This window comes from Rhinolophus sinicus, linkage group LG14 (genome assembly GCF_036562045.2).
Source record: "Rhinolophus sinicus isolate RSC01 linkage group LG14, ASM3656204v1, whole genome shotgun sequence".
Taxonomy (NCBI): domain Eukaryota; kingdom Metazoa; phylum Chordata; class Mammalia; order Chiroptera; family Rhinolophidae; genus Rhinolophus; species Rhinolophus sinicus.
Window position 1 is genome coordinate 10,914,386 of NC_133763.1, and position 20,981 is coordinate 10,935,366.

Sequence of the window (20,981 nt, forward strand, 5' to 3'; positions counted from 1 at the left end):
AGAGGAAGCTTGAAACAAATTTTTTAGGAGCGGGGTTTGGGGCGGGATGGAGAAGAGGGGGTGTTGGAAACCAGCCGCGCTGGGTCGAGGTGTGTCGGAAAAGGGAAGGCAAAGGCGACAATCGTCAGGACCTCGGAGTCGGGCGGATCCCGGCACATTTTCGTTTTGGGGTGTGTGTGTTTATTGCTGTTTTGTTTCTCTCTGTTTGGGGGGCTAGGCTTGCGAGATCGAATTGGGAAGTGTATCTAATCCCTTCGACCCGGGGCTGGCTTGAGGGGTGGAGGCTCGGCGACAGGAGCAGGGTCACTGCGCCCCGCGCCCATCACTCAGCCGCGCTTGCTTTTCCGCAGACCTTGCCGCGTTCTGTGGTGCGGGATGGCTCTGCGGCCACCAGGTGAGACCGGACCCCAGGACAAGGTGTCCCACCTGCCCGAGACGCTCCAGAGCGGTCCCCAACCCTGGGCCGCCTACTACACGCCTTTCCCGCCCTACGGACCCTACGGGAACACCGTGGTCGCCGCGGAGGAGGATTTCCAGCTCCAACCTGTCCGGCAGCTGGCGGCCGGCGTGTCTGCGTCGCCGGCCTTGCCCCAGTTCGCCTTGCGGACCGCGCCTCCTTTGCTGAGTCCCGGCCTGGCCCTACAGAGGGAGCCACTCTACGATCTGCCCTGGCACGGCAAGCTGCCGCCTTGGTACCCATTTCCGCACTTCCCCAGGGAGCCGCAACACTTTCTGAGCAGCCACCGAGAGGACACTGGCGCCACCAGTGAAGACGTGGCCCACGCTGGTGGCCGAAGCGACAGTGGCCAGTGTTACGGATCTGAAATTGCAATTCCTCCGCCCCCTGTGGATATTTCCCTGTCACCTGAGGGGCTGAAGACATCCCAGGGATTACCTTGCTTCCCCTGCAAGCGGTCGGAGGACGGCCCCAAACGCCAGAATCGGGAGGGGAAGTCGGCTCATCGTTACCACTTCACCCAGGAGGAGCTGCACTTAGTTCTGTACGGGGTCATTCCCAGCCTGGAGTACCCAGCCCGCCTGTACCATGCGGCTTCTGGCTTCCTGGTCCCTCCCGACGGCTCTGGTAAAGGCATCCCTCATCGTCCGGTGCTGGGTTGGATGGGCGTTGAGATGGGAATAGAAGTGAGGAAGAAACACTTCAGGGTGAATCTGAGTGTGTGGGGGGGGGGTTGTCGGGGGTGTAGTGTATGGACCTCCATCAGAAGATGGAGCTTGGAGAGGCTAGGCTCCTGTCTGAGGCCCTATTTGCTTAACTGCATGACCCCTAGTGTTGGTTTCAGTGAGAGCTCAGGATAGGAGAAAGGGTTCCTGCGGTGGATTTGTCAGCTGGGCTCAGATTCCACCAGGATGTGCAAGGTAAGCCCCTGAGAGCACCATGTAATTTGTGGAGTCCCAGCTCAGCCATGTACCAAGACCTTAGTCAAAATCAGCTTTATCTCTGATTCTCAACTTCTTTAAATATGCAAAATGGCATTCATTGCATAACCTTGCAAGGGTTGTTCTGTTGTTCTCCCTGTTATCTCCTGGGAACAGGGAGAGCCTTGCCTCATGGAAGGATTTTTAATGAAAAGTAAAATTTAAACCCTCCCTTTTTCTAGAGTCTGATTCTCTCCCTCAAACTCTGGATCAAGACTCGCTCCAACTACCAGAAGGTAGGCACAGCTCCTTGCTTGGATTTCTTTCCTCAAATGAATGCAGTCAGTTTCCTCATCTGCTTCCCGTTTTGGGGGGTTTCCCTAGGTCTCTGCCTCAGGCGGATGCTGTTTGGCGAAGTCCCACATTTTGGTGTATTCTGCTGTAGCCTCATTGCCAAAGGAGTCAGGTTTGGGCCCTTTCAAGGTAAAGTGGTCAACGCCAGTGAAGTCAAGACCTACGGGGACAATTCTCTGATGTGGGAGGTAAATACGATTCCTGGGGGCAATCTTGGCCTGTGCCCCTCTGGGAGAAGGGACACGTGGGGCGGTGATCTGCTGTCTGCCCTGACTGTTTTGCAATACAAAGGGAGGCACAGGCAGAAGTTGACTCCAAGAAGATAGCACCTCTACAGGAATTCTGTGTTTTGTGGTCTCTTTAGTCATTTTAGTCTGTCAAGACTAGCTATGGCATATACATGTAAAGAATTCACACATTGTGTTATCTTTATAGACAAAACCAAGTGCTTTAAATATAATGGAGTGATGCTGAGAAGATGCCAAAGGGAATAAAACATTTAAAAATCTGTATATCATTTGCCAGTGTAGTTGGCTAAGGATTGTAAAAACTGAGATTCCTGGCTACGTGTGGGGCTGTCGTAACAAAACATCGGGGACAGTGGAATTTGCCAACATCAGAAAAATTATTAAAGCTCCATTAATATGCATGAAAACTAGGCTGGGATAAAATACAAAACTAATTGGTTGTCTTTAAGTAGAATTAAATGTCATCTCTTATTTCCCTTACCTATAAATTTGGAAATAAGAAAGTTGATAAAACTAAGAGTCTAAAAATGCCACATCATTTATAGAGATATCCTTAACTTATAAATCTGTTTAAGCTTGATAATAATATCAATAAATATATTCCGTGGACTCAAGTGTGAGATGTGGATTATAAAGTTTTAACAAGTAAATTTATTTTATAGGTTAGGCAAAAAAAAGAAAAATGTAGATTCCAAACTTCATGTCTTATTTAGATCTTTGAGGATGGTCGTTTGAGCCACTTTATAGATGGAAAAGGCAGTGCCGGGAACTGGATGTCGTACGTCAACTGTGCCCGTTTCTCCAAGGAGCAGAATCTAGTTGCAGTGCAATGTCAAGGACAGATATTTTATGAGAGCTGCAAGGAGATCTACCAGAACCAAGAGCTCCTGGTGTGGTATGGAGACTGCTATGAAAAGTTTTTGGACATTCCTGTGAGCCTGCAGGTGACAGAGCAGGGGAAGCAGGCGACTGAAGGTGAGTTCATACCTTGGCCTCGCCCAGTGAGGTGCTCCTAGGGGAGGCCTGGGTTCCTTTCCAAACCCCATCACCTTCCTGCAGCTTCTCAGCAGCTTGTGAAGCTCCTCTTTCCCAAAGGTTAATGCAGGAGACTAAATTGAGGGTGCCTCAAACCGGGGGACATTACATAGCTGGAGGAAAAGACCCTCACCTTTCCAAAGCTGCGGAAGCTGCTTCTGTTCACAAGGATACCTTTTCTTGAACCCCTTCCCCCCTCCCAGAGAATACAATAAAAGTGAAATAAATGGATGCAACCTCTGTCTTAGGTGAGCCAGTTTTGATTCCTCTCTGCTCAGGCTAACACAGGTGGTGAAGTCACTGCTCCAGACCACTGTTGTTCAAATGGTGGGCTGCAGTATCTTAGTGGGGTGGGAAATCAATTTAGTGGTGGACACCAGCAGTAAAGGAAAAAGAGAAGAAGAGTAAAGTAGGATAGAAAATATTGATGTGAATCTCACGTAAGGAAGAGCAAGCATTGTTTGGTGGAGGTTTTGTTTCAAGTGGACGTGTGTGTGTGCTGGGTCTCAAATAGAAAATGTATTTATTAACTGGAGGTCTCAGTCAAGTTTGAGAAGCGTTGAGCTAGACTCTCGCTCTCAATTTTTTTTTCAGTGTTTGTTAAATTAAGTTTATTGGGGTGACATTGGTTAATAAAGTTACATAGGTTTCAAGTGTACGATTCTATAATCATCTCAAATGTTAATGTGGCTGTGAGTACCTGAGCAGCTTGGGAAAGTACAGGTTGTGTCATTCTGTGCTGAGACCTGAGATTCTGCATTTTTCTCAAGCTTCCAGGGGATGCTTCTGCTGCTCGTCCCTGGACCACATTTTAGCAGCAAGGAGCTAGAGGACTACCAACCCACTCTTTGGGAGTGAGCCTCTCGAATCTGCACTTAAACAACAGCTCTCGGAGTGATTTTTTAATATACACAGAAGCTTGGGAACCACTGGTCTAGTAGGTGGGACAGGACAAATGCAAATTACTATAAGAGGTGTAATCAGGTAGAAGACCACCCACCTCATTATGTTATAATAAATGCAGTACATAACAGGTAAAAGAAAATGGGCATTGCATCCCTCACAGGCCGCTGGGGATTGTCTGCATGTAAGTCTGAGTTCTTCAGGACAGGAAATAACCCTAAACCCCTTCCTGTCTCCTGCTTCTGGGTCCCAGTGTGGATTGAATGAAGGCGGGAAGACAGTACAACTCAATGGGGAAAAGCTGCTTAGGGATGAGATGGAATAAGAGACGTGTTAGGGAGGAAGGGGGAAGGCATTCCAGGCTGGGGACGGTGAAGCTGAAGGCAAGACCATGTTCACCAGGGATGAGCAGGATCTTTCCAGAGTCCCATTACTTAGGGCCTGTCGGAGCTGTTTTGGTGGACTGTCTTCAGACTACTGTGACAACTGGATGGCGTGGGGCGTGGTGAAGCGGGTCATGGAACTCAAGAGTTGTCACGTACTTAGCACCAAGCCAAGCTCGTCTTTTTGGTCTCTTCCAAAAAGGTACCAATTGCTTTTGAAATCAAAGTGAAAAACAGATTTGAGAAAAATACATGCTTGAGTCACTACCCAAATTTAATCGTTATCTTTTTGAAAAATTCTTTCACGCGGTGCATCAAGCTATTGAAATGTGCGGAACCGTGGCTGTCTCAAGTGAGGTTCTCCTGGAAACTTATCTTCAGGAAGTAGTCTAGAAGAATTTTTTTATCCACGACGATTTTTTAGTACAATTCCATCGTATATGAGTGAAAAAAACACACAATCTAAATACTCAATAGAATAATTAAGTATTAATATTGAGTAACATACAGAGCTCACAATCAAATAATCAGCAACAAAGATGAGGGCTTATCCTTGATGAGGGTGGTAAGTTATCTGAACCACATTATATCCGATGCTTAGGGCACAGTTCAAATGTGTATCTTGGATGACATGTGGGGGGGAACTTGTAAAGAACTTAATTTGTTGGGAAGAATTACAGATGAATTCACTTATCTTGTTATGAATGTTTTTGGATAGGGTGAAAAGGAAAGAAAAATTAAAATTCCTCTGTCCTCCTACAAAGAACTTTTTCTCAAAGACTTTTGGTGAGGGTTAGTGGGAATCTTTCCCTTCTGAGGTCCTGAGTGGGCGGGAAGGGTCCGGCCCCTATGTGGGCGGGTTATTTGAGTAAGCAGCCTGCAGAGTGTGTGCTTTGGGGGCTGGAGGTGTGGCATGTGAAGACAACTCTTAATCCTTACCAAACTCCGTCTGAATTGTGTGTTTGTGGTGGGGCAGGAAGCATCGTTACCTGCTGAAGTCTAATTAGTAAAGGTGGTGTGTCATTTCTACCTAAGTGGTGGTTCTTATTGCAAATTCACCTTGTACCCGTATTTTGAATTTTGGTGTGCTTTAGTGCTTTGATTTGTGAAGGTCACTGGCCCCTTCTTTTAGACCCCCTTTTGCCACGGCAGGAAGCAGGAAAGCTAGGTATTTCTGACCAAGGAAAATTCTAGCTCTGAGCACAAATTGTTTCAGCTGAGGGATTCTGAGAATATTAGCACCTCAATGAAAGTGGTAGACTTGGCTGGGCTAAGGATTGTTCTGGGGTGGGCGGTTGCCTTCCTGGTTATTTACTTAATGAATGGTTTATTTCCTTAGCCGCTGGTTAAACGTACCTGGGCCGAGTAGTTAACTAACAAAGCCCCTGATGGATAGCTTCCCTGCTATCCTGATGCTAAAAGGATTTCTCTCTCCAGATTCTTGCATAGACTCACTCCCGGCTCTTTTCTCCCTCCCTGGGGCCAGACAATGAGGTCTTAGTGATGGGTACACCATCAAAGCCACTGTAGCCTCTGGAATCCAGAGTGTCCTCGACAGGGATGCTTTCGTAGGTGGTCCCTGTCTTCTCCCCCCCAACACATAGATACCCTTGGACCTGGCACCTCCTTTGCTAGAGTCGTCGGCACCCTCTCTAACCTCTCTCCCCCCCTCCACTGATTAAAAACAGATTTACCTTTTTTAGTCTTATCTATCACTCAGTGATAGTATTCAGTCCCAGTGGTAAGAACTCAATATGTGTTAGAATTAAATTAATCATCACGATAACCTATGTATTCTCTTGCCTCCATGGAAGGCAAGATACCGTCATCCTTACTCTATACATGAAGATTCTAGCTCTGGAAGCTTCCCCCACAATTCAGAGAAGGCTAAGACTTCGTAAATGGAATTAAATGGGAACATAAGCTGTGACAATAAGCGATGCGTATCCATTGCCCTGGTGAACTGCTTTGAACTTGTAGCTCAGGCTGATCTGAAAGGGGCAAAGAAAGTAAGTGTGTTTTGGTACATTATTGACTTTGTACCAAGAGCCAGTCAGGAGTGTGTAAGATTAGGCTTGAGGTATTTATGAACTCAATGATAAATTAGCACATTCTATGATGGAGGGAAGTGATATAAATGAAAACAAAATTGGCTATGAGTTGGTAGTTGTCAAAGTTTGGTGTTGGGCTCAGGGGGATTTATTTTATTTTATTTTTTTATTTATTTTTTTGGGGGGGATTTATTTTATGATTTTGACTTTAGTATACGTTTAAAATTTTTCTATAATGAACTTTTTTTTTTTTAATTGCCTTGGAGGAAGTATACCAGGGAGGGCAGTTAGCTGACAAAGCTCCCCCCCAAGTCCCACCCCACCCTGTGTTCTCCGCCTGTGTTTGACAGAGTCTGCAGAAGGGTACAGATGTGAACGATGTGGAAAAGTGTTTACCTACAGATATTACAGAGATAAGCATCTCAAGTACACCCCCTGCGTGGACAAGGGGGACAGGAAATTTCCCTGCTCTCTCTGCAAACGGTCCTTTGAGAAGCGGGACCGGCTCCGCATTCATATTCTGCACGTTCACGAGAAGCACCGGCCTCACAAGGTAAGAACGAGGTGGCAAATGATCTGCCCCTTCACTCAGTCTGCTTTTACTGTCTGTCCCTCCGCAAACCCCTGAACACACCCTGAGGCCTATTGGGTGCAGTGCCTGCTGTCATTCTGAGAGTGTGGCTGAGAATGAAACCAGCAGTGCTTTTTGTTTTTCCTTGGTAAACCTTTGAAATGTTTATTTCCAATTTTTTTAACATGAAAAAAATAGTGTATGTTTGGTTAAGTACAATAAGTAGAAAAAACAAAGCAAACGCCACTTGATATGCTGTGGTCCAAAGTTAAGATATTGTAGGTATACTTTTTCTCGGTCTGTATGGATTTGGAATATACTTGGGATCATACTGAATAGGATGAGGCTACTTTTCTGACTTAAGATGACACCACACGCAAATTTGTAAATATAATGGCCATATCAGTTCTTTAAGTGGTACTTAACTTTTAACATGACGGAGTAGATTTAATTTCCACAGAAGCCCAAAAAAAACATTTAACTGGAATAGAAGAAAAAGAAACTCAAGGGAAACAGACGTGTAGAACTTCAGATACATGATTTTCAACAAGAATAATTGATTTTTGAAAGAGAAAACAGTATTGATTGACAAAAATACCAGAAGGTGCTGGGAATACAACCAACAATGAAAAACTCTATTCTCAGCCTCCTTATAGCATTTACAACCTAAGCAAACGTACCTCCTTTTCAGATGATTTATCAAGCAAAATTAAAATGCCAGAGAAAACCCTTGTCATCCATAACAATAAGTACCAAGAGTTCATACATGAATTCGTAAATTCAGTTCAGTCCAGCCATCTGAAAAAGCTGACCCACGGGGAGAGGGTTTGTTTTTTCAGAAAGCATTGTTTTCTATATTCCATCCACGGTTCAAGTTTAGGCAAGACTTTGATTTGAACTTCTTGCACTTTGACTTCCTTGTCAGCTGTTGGTTTTGCTACAGTTTCTAATTGCAAGACAGAAATTCAATTTCTTAATTGCATAACTTGTATAATGACATTTACACAGCGTTTCGTAGAGCGCACTCTGATTTGAACCTACTTTCTGGGCCTGTGAACTGTCATATTTAGGTATTTTTCATCCCCTTCCTGATTCACCACCACTGATTCTTCTGTCCCCCTCTTCCTCTTTCTTGATTTCTTTTTTATATGACTGGGGCATGTCAGGTAATTGTGTCTAAAGGTATACGTAGTGAAAAGTTTTCTGAGTCTTCTGTTGGAGGATATTTTACTTGCATGTCTCTTTGATAGTTTGACTGGATATAGAATTGTAGATAGAAATCATTTTCCCTCAGAATAGTCAGAGCATCATTCCGTTTTCTCCTGTCATTTGATGGCATTCTGGTTCTTGTTTCTTTGTAAATATCATCAGTTTTCTTCTTTGTTGAAATTGGGCTTTTTTGTCTTTGGAGTTCTGAAATTTTAACAGAATGTGTCAAATTGGATGTATTAATGTTTTTTTCTTCTACTTTGTACACAGTGGAGTACAAGGTACTCCTTCCATCTGAAGGCACAAGTCCTAAGCTCAAAGGAATTTTCTTGTTCTTTAGTTATTATCTGTCTTCCAGGTGTTAGGTTGAATCTACCTCCCTGTGCTTAAGTTTTAATTTTTTTTTGCTTAGCCTTCCCAGAAAACTCCCCAATCTTATGACTAAATACTTTAGTCATCTGGGCCCATTCAGTTACATAGCATTTCCACTGAGTACTTTTTAATTCTTTTTGTTTTTAATTTTCAAGAACAGTGTTTCTTTTTCTAACTGCTTTCCTTTTATAACTGATCTGTTCTTTTTGCAATGGTATCTGAAGCATCTGACTTTTTTTTGCTTTAGTAACAATAATACATGCTTATTATTAAAACTTTAATCACGACAGGAAAAATACAGAAGACTTTTCATCTAAAGCTACCTAATCTAAAATCTCATAATGTAAAACTACCTACTCTTGGGGTGGTGGGTTAGCTCAGTTGGTTAGAGCATGGTGCTAATAATACCGAGGTTGCCAGTTCGATCCCCGCATGGGCCACGGTGAGCTGCTCCTTCCTTAAAGAAAAAAAAAGAAAAATACGTACTCTCCCCTCTGTTGTCATAAGCACACCTGGGGAGTGGGCCGTGGAAGCACAGCAGTTTCCTTTACCTGGTTCAGATTTCCTGAGGAGAGTGTCAGAAGTCACGGAGGAAGGAACACAGAGCAGGAATGTGAACAGCTCACCACAGGTGCCTGGACCATACGCTGTCCCCGGACCCCAAACATTACCGTTGTTTTGTAGGTACAGTCTGTCTCAGGTCAACTGCCACCTGTGACACTGCCATTTTGGTCTTTGCATTCCTCGCCATCTTCCACTAGATTTTTAGCTCCTTGTCTCTGGACGAGTGTTAAGCACGGAATAGGACTTGTTGGATTAATTGTGTAGTGCTTGCAATTTACTCACAACTTACTTCCTGGCGGGAAGGCAGAGCAGGTGGTTTGCCCGTGAGAGACATGAGGAAATGAAGATTTCCAGTTTAACTGACTTGCACGGGCCACACAGCTACTTATTGACAGAGCAGGACTCATTCGGGTTTTTATTAAACACCACAGTCCGATTCAACACCCACATGTCCCATTTGAAGCAACTGACACCCAAAGACGTGAGGTGTGTTCCTAAAGTCCCAGCACTGAGTGGGCCTGGGCCAGAGCCTCTGCTGCTGGATTCTTCAGTGCGGGACTGGCATGTCTTTCACTCTGAACTAGACTCTCAGCCTGGGCCTGCTTGGCCCTCTGCCTATATGCACACAGAATAAATACAGTAGTTCTCCTCTCTCCCTGGGGAAACAGCATGGTGACGGGAACTTGCTAGGGGAGGGTGTGATTTCGACTCTGTTTTTTCTTTCTTGCCTCAGTGTTCTACATGTGGGAAATGTTTCTCTCAGTCTTCCAGCCTAAACAAGCACATGAGAGTCCACTCTGGAGACAGACCTTACCAGTGTGTTTACTGTACGAAGGTAAACGGAACCGCCTTCTAAGGGATCTGCCTTGAGCTCTGTTTGAGTGTCCGTGGACAAGAACTTGAAGCATAAAGCCTGGCTTATATCGAGTTCTTGCTCTCAGCCCCCTGCCCAAATGAGCTCAGGTTTGCTTAGACACAGCCCCTTATGGCCTCATCGGCAGTTAGGGCGTGTGTAATGAAATAACCCCAAATTAATAAGGACCTAGTGAGGGCAGATATGACTGTTAGATGACAGGTGCAGGGTCTTCAATGCCGCTGATCTAACTTTCTAGAGCAACATTGCTGGAATGGGACCTCATCCACAGTCTACAGAAAATTCAGTGATAAAAAGCAAACGAGAAATGTGTGGTTAGGGGTTTCTGGAATAGAGGCAACAGTTTGACCCTGCTTTCGAAATATTTTACCAAATTACCTCAGGTCCTATTCGATGAGACATCTGTGCTGCCCAGTGCAGTCAGCTATTAACCATAGGTGGCTATTTAAATTCATAAAAGTGACATACAATTGAAAATTCGGTAACTCCTATGCCCAAGTCACATTTCAAGTACTCGGTAGCCCCATGTGGCTAGTGGACCACCCAATTGGATAGGACAGCACAGACATTTCCATCGTCACAGAAAGTCTACTGAATGACATTGAAATTGACTCTGATTATCGCTTACTTTTTTATGATAAAGCCCTAAAAGGAACATAGGCTGTCTTAGTTAGGGCGACTTCAGAACCTTCCACGGATGGAATAAAGCATTGAGTCTACAAGGCTTAGGGAAACTAATCTGCCAGAGAAATTGTGTGTCAATAGAATGGAAATAATCAGCATAGAAAAACGGGGGACTGTCCCATTTTTCTATGCTGATTATTTCCATTCTATTGACACACAATTTCTCTGGCGGATTAGTTTCCCTAAGCCTTGTAGACTCAATGCTTTATTACAGCCAGACTATGTGCAGCCATCACAAACCAAAGGAAGGTGGCCACGGATTTGAGTGCAAAAGCAGCCTGTCCTAAGGGGCAAATGCTCACCTGTAGGATTTCCAGAGCAAGGTCAAAATACCGCCCAACCCCTCCTCTTTCTGGAGTTCTAATTCTGATCCTCACCTGGGCCTTCTAGCCAACCTGGGAGTGAGTGGTGCCTGGAGGGGAAACTAAATCCACTCCAGGACACGAATGAGTTATTGGCCATCCTGGCTTATCCAGTAGCTTCCTGTTACCAAAGCTGATGAAGATTGGCCGTGTCTGGGCGTCTGCAAATACAGCATGCGCCCCTCCCTGAGCAGTGACCCAATCCCCCATGTGCCTGGACACCCCACTGTTAAGTGTTTCTCAGCTCCCCAAATCTGAGGTCACCAGTTTAACCTGATGTTTTATATCAGTGGACCACCAAAATGAAGTGATTACATTTCTGATAGAGTACCTGAAAGTGACCCAGGTCAGAGCATAGTGTTGGAATAAATGAGGGGAAAGGTTATAAATCAGGAAAAGGAAAGAAGTGGCCAAGAAAAGATACATAAAAACTGCAAAGCACTTGGGAATCTAAAATGTTACAGCCACTCTGGAAAACAGTTTGGCAGTTTCTTTCAAAACGAAACGTGTAACTACCATACAATCCAGCAATTGCTTATATGTTCACGCGAAAACCTGTACACAAATGTTTGTAGCAGCTTTATTCATAGTAGCCCCACCCAGGTGTCCTTCTGGGGGTACGTGATGAAACAGACTGGGGCACATCCACAGACTACTACTCAGCGATAAAAAGGGGGATAAACTTATACTCCCAGCAACCTGGGTGAATCGCCCGAGAATTATGCTGCATGAGAAAAGCCAATACCAAAAGGTCCCATACTGTCTGATCCCATGCAGAGAACATTCTGAAATGATAAAATTATAGAGATGGAGAACAGTGTAGTGGTTGCCATGGCTTCAGAGAACAATGGGAGTGGAAGGAATAGGTGTGGCTATGAAAGGGCAACGTGAGGGATCTTTCTGATGAAAGTATTCTGTCCAGGTCCTGGTTGTGGGAATGTAGTTTGTAAGATGTAACCCTTGGCAAACTGGGTAAAGGGCACACAGAATCTCTAATATTTCTTATGAGTGCACGTAAATCGAATTATCAAAGAATTTAAAAAGAGAAGAGACCAGGAAGGGACTGATTTATGCAAAGACACTGGCCAATATCAGCTACTCCTTCTGTGATGCAGTTTATCTTGGAGGGTGGCCCTAGAGCCCCCTGCATCAGAATTGCTTGTTTAAATGCAGGTTCCTTTTTGCCCCAAAGCGTGTGCTTATTGGGTACGTTCTGGGGTAGGGTTGTCAATCGCATTTTTATCTGGACCCCCGCCTAGGTGATCTTCGTCACTGACTAGCTGCGGCTACTCAAAAGCGGCCAGGACGACACATCAATCATGCCCCTTTTTATTAAGGCCACGCCTGTTGACCAAGAGTGCCCCATAGCATCAACGCCCATGTTTGGTCAGTCAGAGAACTAAGGGATGACACAAGCATCACTAACTATGAAATCACAAAACCTTTTGTTTAATTGGTCTTGCAGCTGGTGGACGCTAACTTTTTCTTCTGCTTTCTGTTCTTGGCAGAAGTTCACTGCCTCCAGCATACTCCGCACACACATCAGGCAGCATTCCGGGGAGAAGCCCTTCAAATGCAAGCACTGTGGTAAATCTTTTGCTTCCCACGCCGCCCACGACAGCCATGTGCGACGCTCACACAAGGAGGACGAGGGCTGCTCTTGTAACATCTGTGGAAAAACCTTCCCAGACCAAGAAGCCTTGTACACCCACATGAAGTTTCATGAAGACTGCTAACCCTCAGAGGTTGGGGACTGAAAACTAAGGACTCGGATTCTGTACTCTTCTGTTTATGTCTGTCTCATGAACAAATGATAATTCTTTGAAGATAAGAAACAAACAAAACAAAAAAAATGGAACTAACCAATTAGCGGAATAAACCAGATTTCTCAACTGTGATTTTAACAGCGTCCATGGAAGTGTTTTCCACAATTTCCAATAAGAATGAAATTTTGGGGAATTTACCTAGAAATAGTGAAATCTGGCTGTTAATAGTTCTTGAGGGTCTCTGGAAACGCAAAAGCCCTGAGAGGAGAGACTACATTGAATTTCAGGGGCTGGGAGTAGTTTAATTTCATGATAATAAAGAAGTAATCCCATTTGCAATGATATGGATGGATCTAGAGAACATTCTTCTAAGTGAAATAAGTCAGATGGAGAAAGACAAATACCTTATTATATGTGGAATCTAAAGAACTGAATAAATGAGCAAACTAATCAAAAAAAAAAAAAAAAAAGAAGTAATCCTTTTCTCTACTATATGCTTTGGGCCCCCAACCATGATGTGTCTGGGTCTGTCATTTGTTCTATTTCTTCATACATAGAATAAATTCTTTAAAAATTTCTTCAAGCCTGAGCACCATTAGTGTCGTAACTAAATGTTCAGACGTGAATTAATCTCCCATCGTGATTTGTATTCATTCTAAACGCTCAGTTCCCACCCCTCGTCCATCACATGACAAATGCCTGTTAAAAGTTTTGTTAGCAGCACACAAAATTACTTGGAGGACACAGAAGTTACTTATTCATACCACCATCTGTGACCTTTACCAATTGGGGAGGAAAAATTACTAACAAAGGGAAAAAGACTAAAACATGGCCAGACAAAAAATTATTTATATTGCTCTAGTTTTTCATCTGATTTCATTCCAATGAATAGACAAGTGGAATTTGGGGGGCCTTTCTAATTAGCTGGTTCATGATAATAGAGTGTAAAAAAAGAGACCCACTGAAAACAATGCCATATAAGGTATCACAAGGCTAAGGCAAGCATGTGTGGGAGACAGCAGACTCATGGGAATAATTGCCAACATTTATTGAGTGTTAACCCTGTGAAAAGGTACCACTGAGTTCACTTGACTACTGAGGAAATGGAGGCTGAGAGAGTAAGGAACTGGTTCCTCTGTGGGGTAAAGCCAGGTCCACCCAACTCTATAGCCCACCCTCTGAATGAACCAGTATGCTCAATTTATGAATCCTGTTAAAGCAATCATGTTTTTCTACTAACCATCCCATCGTACCCTATATCAAGGCAAGCAACAACAAATTTACATATTCACATGGAAAACAACCAAAACAAGCAAAATAAAAGTGCTTTGCAGGCAACCGGAGCTACTAAGCTGCTATGTCACATTCCCAGCCATGGTTCTATTGACCACCTAGGATTTTCACCCGTTAGCCACGGTCCACATCTCTCAAAATGGAGCCAATTCAATATGGAACAGATGTCCCTTCCAGAGGGCGGCTCTCAGCTGTGGCAGAGTCCTTTGAGACAGAAATGTAGTGAGGGTGGAAAAGCAGTGACAGATTTTCCTCTGGGGAATTGACCAGGTCTGAGTAATTTATCCTAATGGGAATGTACCCTGTTGTTTTAGGACTGTTTTAGTTCGTGTTAATTAAGTCAGAACAATGGTCTTTCGAAAAGATTGGGGCTCATCCTGTAATTAGGTAGCCCTTCTTTGACTGCTAGTTCAAAATGTATTTCTTACTGCTTATGGGCTTGAATGTTATTTTAAAATCAAACAGTAAAGCAAGACATCAGGAACTGATATGATGTCAGTTTTTCACTAGTTGAGTAATCCAAATTAACCACTGTGTTCTGGACCAGAATAGTAGCAAAGGAAGGTAATTTTGTTGTTTTTTCTAATGGTCACTCCAAAATGCCTTCATGAGAAATAATACCTTATATGGATCATGGCTACCCACACCAACTGGAAAACTTTGGACCGTTTAATTTAATCTGACCTATTTCTACAAAGTTTTGGTCATGTTGATCGGGTTACATACATCAATTTTTAGTTTGGAAAATATAATCAATTCATCACATCTTCCTTTAGTAATTACCTTAAGCTCTCTTGTGTTTATTTAAAATGTATACCCTGCCTATTTCTAAAGATAATTTGGATCAGCTTATAACAACAACAACAACAACAATAATAATAATAATAATAATAAAAAGTGGAGTAAGACAGTCAAAGTAGAAGACAAACCACCACATAGAAAGTAGAATGAAATTAAAACTCTCGGTTAATATAATTACGCCAGCTGAACATTGTTGGAACGTAACTAGAATGTAGATTTTGGAGTTGGACAGACTTCTCTTTGTTCACTATAGCCTCATTGTACAAGGCTAGGCAGGTCCTCATTGCTGGGGTTTAACATCCTCACCCATAAAACAATTATGCTGTAGGGTGTTGTGAGAATGAAATAAAGTGAAACGACTTGTTTTCTGGATGATAACTTAATCTACTTCCTTTCTCTTCACCTGTCACACAAGGCGAAAGTGAGTCAGAATTAATGCATATTTTATTACTGATATATATGCTTTCTCTCAATGTTTCTCCAAAGTGTGGTTGCTGGACCAGCCGCAGCCAGAAACTTGTTAGAAAGACAAATTCTGTAGCCCCACTAAGTGTGTGCTCAGTCAGGAATTCTGGGGTGGGGGGGGGTGTGGAGGGACAGGGGCCCAGCTATCCATATTAAAGTCGAGAGCCATTGCTTTATTTGATTTTAGCGTTTTAAAAATAATCAATACAGATATATAGATGCCAAATAGAACAGACCATGGAAGAAAATGGAAGAACAATGGAATATTATTTAGCCTTAAAAAGGAAGGAAATGGGAGGGGGAGGGGAGGGGGGAGAAGGTAAAGGGATCAGAAAGGACAAATTTGTAGTCATAATATAGCCACGGGGATATGAAAGACAGTTTGGGGAATACAATCAATAATGTCGTAAAGATTATGTAGGGGGTCAGATGGACACATGTCTTATTAGGGAGACCACGTCATGGATGGTGTAGGTGCCTGACCACTGCACTGTATACATGAAGCTGAAGATGAACAATATTGTATGTGAACTATAATTAAGTATGTATATCATATATACATATATATATATATATATATATATATATATATATATATATATATATATCTCCCATGAGATATACAGCACAGGGAATAAATTTAATGGAATTTTTGTAGCAGCTACATACGATAGTAGAGGGGTAGTAAATTGTTTTGTACACCTGAAACTAATAAAAAAAAAAAAAGGAAGAAAATTCTGAAGCATGCTACACTTGGGTGAATCTTAAGACATTCTGCTCAGTGAAACAAGCCAGTCATAAAAGGACAAATGCTGTATAATTCCAGTCATCTGAGGTGCCCAGAGTAGTCAGATTCGTAGAGACAAAAGTAGAATTGTGGTTGCCAGGGGCTGGGTGGAGGGGGGAACAGAAAGTTAGTGTTTAAGTGGGGCCAGAGTTTCAGTTTTGCAAGATGAAAAGAGTCTTAGAGCTGGGGGGTGGTAATGTCTACACGACAATGTGAATGTAATGCCACTGAACTGTACCCTTAAAGATGGTAAGATGGCAAATTTTGTTATGTGGATTTTAACACAATAAAAAGAAATGAGACTGATGATAAATACAGGTATCACTGCTTTCAAAAGTTTTTACACCACTTGGATTTTACGAAAGACCTACATTAGTGACTGTTTTCACTAACTTGAAGAAATACAAAGAGGATTTCTCATTTTTACGAAAACAACAACAAAAAAGGCAATAAACGAAAACAAGGTTCAGCGTTTGTTTTTCAGGAGCTGCTAAAGAGGCAGAGCCCACCCCGAGCAGCGAGCGTGGCCCGCCAAGCTCCTTCCCCAGGAACCACGCTCAGCACAAGCCGCCAGAGCTCTGAACTGTGTGAACATCTGTGCTTTCTCTCGATTCATTTTGTGCATCCGTGAGCAAGCTGTGTCCTAAAGTAAGTGCTTCTTCACTTTATACCATTTCTGCGTATGAAAGGTTTCCTAGGAACGCACTCCAGTGGACGAACTGGCCTGACTTCTGGGGCTCTAAAAGTACCACCCTAAACTCTGAATGGCTTTCCCCTGCTATCTAGTCTTTGTTCCTAATCTCTCCTTATCGGATCCCAGCACTTACTGTAATGTGAGGGCTGGACGCTCCCTCACTCCCGAGAGGAGCTTCACTTTCGAAGTGTTTACTCCATACCCTCTCTCTAAGTGGCTACCTGTCAGTTTCCATTTCAGCTCTACCTTTCCATTTACAGGACTGCTGACCACCAATTGACATGTTACCTGTATTGATTCTCTAAGAGCTGTCGAGGTGGAGGGAAAGACTATTCTAAGGCAGCCCTGAGCTCTTAGCCGAGTGGGATCATAAACGCTCCCATTAAAGGTTTCATTCAATAACAATCTTTGCTAAAGTAAATGGACATCAGCCCCAACCCCCAACTAATACTGCGGCAGTATCAGTTTCCACATTTTCAAATGATTCCTTTAATGAAAAGCTGCATTCTTTTCAGGCCATAAAACACCGAGGAAAAGTCTATTCATTTAGCCATTGCACATATTAGCTTATTTATTTATGGCTAATGCTGCCATCAGCATTCCCTGGATGTAGGGTCAACTCAATTAATGATTGGTCGAGAAACGCCCAAAAAACAGATATGCAAAGTCGTCTCCCATGCAGCAAAATCAGCACCCAGCCGTGTTGTGCAGGGCGGTTTATTTTTTCATCTCAAACACAAATCCACTGTCTTTCTACTCCTTCAAAATTATTCATCTTCCGTAAAGCGTTTTATATTTTCATGCCTATTTGACCCAGAGCTGACAAAGATTTATTTTCAACCCCGTTTTTAGGAAATAAGCATATTGCCGTCATTTAACCAAAATCCTTTAATTACGTAAAGAAGAGAGTCACCACCATATCGTGAGTTCTTTTATAGAAAGAATTATCTTTCCCTTCTTCCTTTCCTCCCGACCGTCCTTCATGAAATGATTACTGAGCACCTAGTCTGGGGCCTCTCAGCCGACCCGTGTTCACACAGCAGGGCTCAGTGGTTGTTCATATAATCAGCTTTGTTGGGGGGGGGAAATGGTGCCTAAATGAGGCTATTCACTGAGGGATCTAGGAAAAGAATTGGGACGTGCGCGTTGTTGTTTTCTGAACATTAGGGTTCCAAACTTGAACCCTATATCTGTTAGTGTAGTCCTAAAGATATTTCTAAATGGTCAGTTATACTCACTTGTTAATTTTAGTTGAGACATAAATGTGAAAATCCGAGAGGAACTACAAAGAAAGGTCCTAAAAGTCACTCCAAATTACGTTCTTGCTGGACCTTCAAAATTACTGCTGAAACAAATGGGGGCAGAAGGACTGCCCATCTGCCCATGAGCGTGCGTGTGAGAGCCGAGAAAGAGGTAAGATTATTTCCAGTCCCGACTTCCGACCCTGACCCCGTGGATGGTCTAACCTCCCCTGGGTGTCCGAGAGGTGTGGGTCTGCATCTGACACGTGCCTCCCTCCTCCTGATGCTTCCCGCTGTTCCTGTTTCCTCTGGAACCTTTACAGTTAGTTCTCTTCCTTCCTGTACTTCACCTGTAAGTGTCGGGAACGTGCACTCTCTGTCCCTGCTGACTCCTGCAGTGGCTTCAGCTGCCATCTCTACCCTGACAATTTGTACGTTTTGATCTGACTTCCTACTTGCAATCTGTACGTGTGCCACGGAGGCCCCTGATTTTGACGCGTCCAAAACTAACTTAGCATCTTTCCTAAAGTCCCTTTGGCATGAGCTCACCACCTACTGTCGTCGGAACCCGGTTGTCACACCTCACATCCAGGCCGTACAGTTCATCTCAGCAGCCTCATCTTGAGGTGACTGACACAAGAGCTGCTGCATCCATTGCTGCCTCTAACCAGACTATTTCCTTCCCCACCAGAGGCATTTTTCAAAACTCAAATCTGTTACCATTCTTTCGCTGGAGGCCTTTTAATAGCTTTCCATCCATAGTCAAAAAAAAAAAAAAATCTTTAACCTTAACCAACAGGGTCTGCAATTTCATCCTGACATACACTCCCCTTAAAACCTGTGCTCCAGCGGCACTAGCTTCCTGGCAGTTTCTTTAACAAGCCAAACTATTTTTTGCCTCAGGACCTTCTCTGATTATAACCCTGCTGCTGGGAACACTCCCCATTCTTCTGGAATCTAGCTTTGAGTGCTGACTGCCTGGATTTGGACCTAAGGCTCTACTATTTAATGAGTCATATGACCTTTAACTTCTGTAGGCGTCAGTTTCCTTATCTGTAAAATGGGGGAATAATAGTACTCACTAGATTGGGCTATGATAAGGATCAAGTAAAATCAGGTGCCTAATCTTATCCGTAATGCAGTGCAGGGCATTTATGATGTGTTCTATAAATGTTAGATTCTGTGTTTCTAACAAGCATAGTGCCCTGTATATAATAGGTGGCTCAATAAATATTCCTCGACTAAACAAATGAATGAACAGTGTATAAAAGATGAGATTTTGGCCTTCTTTTTATTATCATGACTGTAGAATCAAAACGTCCTTATGTAAGAGTGACAGCAGCCACCCAGGGTATGGAGAGGGTAAGAAAAGGACACAAAGCAAAAGAACAAGTGAGAAAGCACACGAGTGTGAAGATGAGTGGGGGAAACACAGCTTAATGACGAGCTTCCACTTAGAGTTAGCAGGCAGAGAGATGTCAGCCCAGAGATCCAGCAGGTCTGACCTATGGGAGTGGGGCTGAGGGAGGGGAGGCAAGGTGAGAAAGTATCCATTCAGTCCACAACAAGCATGGTGCCCAACGCCAGAGAGGCCAAGCCCAACCGCTTCAGGGTACCGTTAAGGAAAAGACACTACCCTGTGATGCCTCTGGAAGATCCCATATGGCCATCATCTAGCTGCATCCAGACCTTGTCACTCCCAACAAATTCTCAACCTCACCAATAATTGAAAGACGTGGGCACACTCGTTCTGCTAGGTGCAGCATATCACAGGCACAGCTCTTTCAGAAAGCAATCAGGCAGGCACTGGGCACCGAAAGCCTTAACGAGGTCTGTAGTCTTTCACCTGGTAATTCCAGTTTTAGGAATCCATTCTGGAGAGAGTCAGAAATGCAAAGATTTATGAACACGGATGGTCTTAGCAGCACTGTTTTTGACAATGAAAACTGGTAAGAACATAAATGTTCAGCAACAGGGCTTATGGCATATTGATAAAATGGAGTTTTGGGTGCCTGTTAAAACTGAGGTTTTTCAAAGAATGTTTGATCTAGAAAAAGCCTGTTAAAACTGAGGTTTTTCAAAGAATGTTTGATCTAGAAAAAGCTCACAATATATATATATATACTCCCCCACTCATCTTCACACACGGGTGCTTTCTCACTTGTTCTTCTGCTTTGAACAACGGGTGGGGGGCAGTAGGAACTCGCAGCCCCACACAGTAGAAAATCTGCAAGTGACTTTTGACTCCCCAGGTGGCCCTTCCCATCAGTGGATTCAACCAACTGCAGCTGGGAAAGAGTAATGCCTATCCCGTGACCGTAATCAGCAGCTGGGGCTGGGAATCCTTAGTTGGGAATCTGCCGCTGGGAATGAAAAAACACTGTTCTCCACTCGCGGTTTGTTGAATCTGCGGATGTGAAATCCAGGATAGGGAGAGCCCGTTGGATTCATTGGGGGGAAAAATACCCTCCTACAAGTGGACCCGCGCAATTCAAACCCGTGTTGTTTAAAGGTCCACTCTAATGCTCAGCCAAAAAGAATCCAAACTCTGCACGTAGCAGGTATGTATCTATACAGAGAGAAACCACAATTTTCCAGGCATTAGTAGCTAGGCGGAGAGAAATTGGATAGGAAACCCTCCTAACAGGCCTTATTTTACATTCTTGCAGGGTTGTCTTTACGCACTGAAGCCATCGTGCCATCCAAGACTGACCTGTCACTGCTGTGCCTCAGTTTCCCTATCTGTCCAACGAGGTGGTTGGACTCCATTCCCGCTTGAGGCTTCTATGAGCACACGTGCACGGTAGGCGCGCTCTTGGTGAACATTTGCTATTGAACTGGCGCGAAGCTGACAAGCCTGTGGGCTGGAAAGCCCCCCAACACCGTGGCAGCCGCCCGTGGGCAATTGAGATGGAAAGAGAAGCAGAAGGGGGCGTCGGGTTTGTTG

The 20,981-nt window shown here is 43.8% G+C and overlaps 1 protein-coding gene across 1 annotated transcript; it reads left to right on the plus strand.

Moving 5' to 3' along the window:
• Positions 1-375: 375 nt before the first annotated feature.
• PRDM14 (PR/SET domain 14) lies at positions 376-12,871 on the plus strand. The gene is made up of 7 exons (XM_019725097.2): positions 376-1,084; positions 1,620-1,673; positions 1,762-1,919; positions 2,693-2,954; positions 6,702-6,904; positions 9,801-9,902; positions 12,496-12,871. The coding sequence occupies exons 1-7, from the start codon at positions 376-378 to the stop codon at positions 12,721-12,723; spliced, it is 1,716 nt and encodes a 571-aa protein (XP_019580656.2). The 3' UTR covers positions 12,724-12,871.
• Positions 12,872-20,981: the final 8,110 nt, after the last annotated feature.